This window comes from Gavialis gangeticus, unplaced genomic scaffold, assembly GCF_001723915.1.
Source record: "Gavialis gangeticus isolate Ggan-Ray unplaced genomic scaffold, GavGan_comp1, whole genome shotgun sequence".
In the NCBI taxonomy this organism is placed as follows: domain Eukaryota; kingdom Metazoa; phylum Chordata; order Crocodylia; family Gavialidae; genus Gavialis; species Gavialis gangeticus.
In genome coordinates, this window is record NW_017729014.1 from 7,960,539 (window position 1) to 7,966,156 (window position 5,618).

The following is a 5,618-nucleotide window of genomic DNA, read 5'->3' on the forward strand; positions in this document are numbered from 1 at the left end:
ACCCTTGCAAAGCCAGCAGGTCAAGGCACTTAAGGGAACGCACCCCTGCCCCAGCCCTGGAATGAACTGTAGGCAAGACGAGCACCCCCAAGGGGACAGTTGCCTGCCCATACACAAATGCCAGAAGCTTGGGGAATAAACAGGAGGAACTGGTCCTCCTGCTAAACAAGAATGACTACAACATCATAGGGATAACAGAGACCTGGTTGGACCCCACCTATGACTGGGCCACAGGTATAGATGGCTATACCCTGTACAGGCAAGATCGTGCAGATAAAAGGGGTGGGTGTGTAGCTCTCTATGTCAAGGACAGCTACACATCCCTGCAAATTGACATTGGCACCCAGGAAGGATGTCTGGAGTCTCTCTGGTTTAAAATACATGGGGAATGTGGCATGGGGGACATAATGGTAGGAGTCTACTACAGACATCCTAACCAGAAACAAGAGCTGGACCAGGAATTCGCCAGGGAACTGGCTGAGGCTGCATGTGCTCGATGCATGGTTGTCATGGGAAACTTTAACTACCTGGACATCTCATGGGAAGAGCATCTGGCCAAATCCGATGGGTTGCAAAGCTTCCTTACATGCATAAACGAGCTCTGACTCACGAAGTCTATGGGCCAACAAGAAGTAAAGCGTTGCTGGAGCTGACACTGGCCAAAGGCAATGACCTAGTCAGTGACCTAAGAATTGATGGGAAACTGGGTGATAGGGACCATGAGCTGTTCACCTTTACTATCCATCGCAAAGCTGGCAAGTTGCTCAGCAATACAGAAGTCCTTGACTTCAGGAAAGCTGACTTTGACAAGCTCAGGAGGCTCATTGTCGAGGCCCTATGGGACCATGACTCAACAGGAAGAGGAGTCCAAGAGGAGTGGTTGCTCCTCAAAGGAGCAATCCTGACAGCTTAAGGGATGGCCATCCCATCTTGGAGGAAGGGTAGCAAAAGGGCAAAGCAACCCCCTTGGCTCAGCAGGGAACTAGAGGACCTCCTACACTTCAAAAGAAAGACTTATAGACGATGGAAGGCTGGAATTACCATCAAGGAGGAGTACTCAGCACTGGTCCATACCTGCAGGGAGCAGATTAGGAAAGCCAAGGCTGCAACCGAGCTCCACCTGGCTTCACATATCAAGAACAACAAAATGTCCTTTTTAGATATGTAGGGAGTTGGAAAAAAAAGCAAGAGTAAGATTGGACCCCTACTGAACCAAACAGGGCAGCTGATACCCGACACCCAGGAAAAGGCCAATCTACTTAATGAGTACTTTGCTTTGGTCTTTCATCAGTCCAATGGGTCTGCCCTGCCTAGCAAGATGTGGGACAGCCTGGGTGAGGGTGTATTTATACCCAGCATCAGTGTTGATCTAGTAAAGGATCAACTTGAGATGCTGGACACCTTCAAGTCAGCTGGTCCTGACAGATTACACCCTAGAATACTCAAGGAGCTGGCAGGTGTCACAGCCCAACCATTGACAAAAATATTTAAACTCATGGCACCCAGGTGAGGTACCTGAAGACTGGAAGAAGGCCAATGTGGTACTCATCTTCAAGAAAGGGCAGAAAGTAGATCCCGGGAATTACAGGCCAATCAGCTTGACTTCAATCCCTGGTAAGATTCTGGAGAAAGTTATCAAAGAGACCCTACTGGATAAGCTGGCTGAGGGCAACATCTGGGGCGGATAGCCAGCATGGGTTTGTCATGGGTAGGTTTTGCCTGACCAATCTCATCTCCTTCTATGACCAGGTAACATACCACCTGGGCAAGGGAGAAGAGATTGATGTCGTATATCTGGACTTTAAAAAATCCTTTGATCTGGTGTCCCATGACCTCCCCATGGAAAAATTGGCCAACTGTGGCCCTGGCTACACCACAGTCCGATGGCTGGGAAATTGGCTCTGAGGTCAGACCCAGAGAGTAGTGGTTGATGGTAGTGAATCATTATGGCACTCCATGACCAGTGGTGTCCCCCAAGGCTCTGACCTCGGACTGGTTCTCTTTAACATCTTTATCAAGGATGTGGACATTGGTGTCAGAAGCTGACTGGCTAAGTTTGCTGATAACACTTAAACTTTGGGGCATAGTGTCCACACCTGAGGACAGGCTAGTGATCCAAGCTGACTTGGATAAACTTAGCAAGTGGGTGGATACAAACCTGATGACATTCAATACCGATAAATGTAAGGTACTCCACCTCGGGGGGAAAAAACCTGCATCATGCTTATAGGCTTGTCAGTGCTACGCTTGCTAGCACCACTGCTGAAAGAGTCTTGGGGGTCACGATTGACCAAGGTGAACATGCGCCACCACTGCGATGTCACAGCTGGTAAAGCAAACCAAACTCTGGCTTGCATCCATAGATGCTTCTCAGGTAAATCTCAGGATGTCATCCTCCCATTGTACTTGGCCTTGGTGAGGCCACAGCTGGAGTAGTGCATCCAATTCTGGGCTCCTCAATTCAAGAAAGATGTCAAGAAGCTTGAGAGAGTCCAGAGGAGAGCCACACGCATGATCAGAGGACAAGAGAAAAGGCCTTATGATGAGAGGCTGAGAGCCATGGGACTCTTCAGCCTGGAAAAGCACAGGCTCAGGGGTGACCTGGTGGGAGGCCGTAAGTACATAAGGGATGTACATCATGATCTGGGAGAACATCTGTTCACCACAGCGCCCCAAGGTAAAACAAGGACCAATGGTCATAAACTCCTCCAAGACTGTTTCAGGCTGGACATAAGAAAAAAATTACTGTCCAAGTGCCCAAGACCTGGAACAGATTCCTTCCAGAAATGGTGCAGGCACCTACTCTGAACACTTTCAAGGAACATTTGGATGCTTATCTTGCTGGGATCCTTTGACCCTAGGTGACTTCCTGCCCCTGGGGCAGGGGCTGGACTTGTTGATCTTTTTCAGCCTTAACATCTATGAAATCTATGATTCTATAGGAATGTAAAATATTATGAGTGTATATTATCATAAATAATCAACTAAATTACCTTTGTGGTGATAGTGGTGGTTTTGCTATTTTAACTCCATACTCTTTTGGGAGATTACTATACATGCTAATTGACAGTTCCGTTAAATGTCAGCACAGATTGTCATACTCTCCATTAAATGCTGAAATCATCTCATATTTTTGCTTTAACAAGAATAGAAAACAAGCAGAAACATTTGTTTTTGCTTCTGATCTTTCATGTGCATTGCACATTATATTTCATATATACAAATTAATGCATGTGATATCAGAGTAATTTAGGTACAGTAACAGTTCTACCATTATTCCCTGTGTTTTATTTATTTATGTATTTATTTACAATGTTTAATTCCCACATTTCCCTTATCTCTTTCAGGCAAGTATGTGCTTATGGTCCATGAAGTAACCATGCCCCCATTTTTGGGCCAGACTCTCCCACCAGCCTTCAAACTCTTAAGGGTTTTGCCAGAGAAAATCAAAAACAAGAAAGCGACCAGCAAGTAAAGAAGGAACATAAACGTTCAGGAATTCACAGGCTGTGTCCAATGCACACTGTAGTTTGTGGAGGTTTTACCACTGAGTACAATAGGAGTTGGACTGATCCCTTGGGCCTCAGATGATGTAGGTTTTGAAAAAAGGGGTATACTAACAGCAAAGAAATAATTGACCAACAGAAATCCATTTCACAAAGTGTCCTACCTAGTCACATTTTAGATGATACATCCGTATTTATGAGATGGAGAGAAATGTCTTTGATGAATCCTATTTTTCATCATTATATAAGTTGTATGTATTTTTAACAAAATTCTATTAAAATAAACTGAAAATTCAGGCCACAGTTTGATCAGATAATGATGCCATAAAAACTGGTGAACCATCTGAACAGCTAATGGGTAAAATCATACATAGCAAATTAACTTTTATGACCATGGTGATCACCTCTCTTATAACACATTTATGAATATATTGTTTTGTGGATAAAAAGTCTTGTTCATCTAATTCACATGAAAGACACTCACTGCCTAAAAGATGACAACCAGGCAGCTGTCTTGTCTCCTGAAACTGGCTTCTGTCTTCAGTGAAGGAGGATCAAAGTTAGATTAATTATTCCAGAAAGGCCATTGCCAAATAGTCCATAAATGAAGCTAAACAATGGTAGAGAAATGCTGAGTTCATGTGGTTGGAACATGTTTGGGTTTGATGACAGTTGCCACTGAACATACAAGTGTTTTCACGCCAACTAAACAATCAAGATTCAGTTGTAGAACACCTGAAAGTTGGCAAGCAAAGGGAAAAGGACTGCATTCTGATCAGAAAAGGGACAATCAAAACAGAAAAAGATTTGAAGAGCATCTCTAGAAAATCAATATAATTAATATTTGACTAGGGCTTTTCAGTATTGAAAATGAAACTTTAACTGGAAAAAGTATGATGGGGGCATGTATATTAAAAAGGAAAATAGGATGAGTTTTTTGATGCATCTATTCCTTGATACAGAATGCTTAATTTCCAGGCATCAGTTCAGCTTTGCAAAAATTATTTATCAAGATTGAATCCCTAGCTGATATCTGTACTAAGTGCAGTGACTGACTACAGACTGCATAGAGCCTTGATAAGGAACAACTATCTACTGGCTTTATATGCTGCCAAATACTGGAATGTTCATATATTCCCTGTCTCAAAGACTTTCATTATTTCACCTGAAGAATAAGCCAGAGATCCTCTGTTGGTTTCCACAGTTTAAACTGTTGCCTTCGTGTGCACAAGGGAGCCTGGCAACTTCTGAAAATAGATGGACAAAATGAATCCTTACAGATAGGTTCAGATTCCAATCACAACACTAAGTCAAGATCATCCTGGTGGCCCTATCTTAATCACTCTCATCGAAGTCAATGGTAAAGCTCCTATTAACTTCTCAGGGAGCCAGATGAAGCCCTATATCTAACTCAAAACAAGATAGGCAAGCTCACCCTGAGGAGTCTGTATTGGATAGACATCACCTTGGAAACACAGATGAGGCAGTAAATATGTGCTGCAAGGGATCTCGGTAGCCTCTAACGACTTGATTTTTTTCCACTTTGGGACATGTCAGGACTTCATGACTCAGTTCTTTCACCGTTGTCCATTTTGGGACTTTACGTTTGAAGTCCAAAACTTCATATTTCTCATCCTTGCTTTGCTACAGTTTTTTATATTATTTTGCGACAATAATACTAATTATTACAGGTAATACAACTTAGCAACTTTCTCACATTTTTCCTCCAAAAAACCTCAGTCAATGCATCTCATGAAGTTGTATCAAGTCTCAACCAGGTAGCTTTGTGAAAGAGATTGAGACTGGGTAGCTTCATGAGAGAGAGTCACTAAGCCATCCAAAAGTGCTAGTGTTTGATGCAAAAATTACTGGCTGAAAATTGTCACCTAAATTACAGAGTAGTTTAAATTATATGATCACAATGGTTCCTTCTTGCCCTAATTTATAAATCTTAGACCATTAGTGAATTATGCTTAGTTCACTAAACATAGTGAACCATAGTGAAACACAGTGGACCATTAGACCACTGTGAACCATTAGTGAACAGGACCTATGAGGAGAGACTTCAGCATCTAGGACTGTTCAGCCTGAGCAAAAGGGGCAACTTGATAG

General features: G+C 43.0%; 1 protein-coding gene across 1 annotated transcript in view; it reads left to right on the forward strand.

Annotated features, from left to right (window-relative positions):
- The window catches only part of MORN1 (MORN repeat containing 1), a 226,750-nt gene extending 222,312 nt beyond the window's left edge, over nt 1-4,438 (forward strand). Inside the window, exon 14 of the mRNA XM_019511542.1 lies at nt 3,348-4,438. Coding sequence (XP_019367087.1) covers nt 3,348-3,475 — 128 coding nt within the window. The 3' untranslated portion in view covers nt 3,476-4,438. The remainder of the gene's footprint in view (nt 1-3,347) is intronic.
- The last annotated feature ends 1,180 nt before the right edge of the window (nt 4,439-5,618 follow it).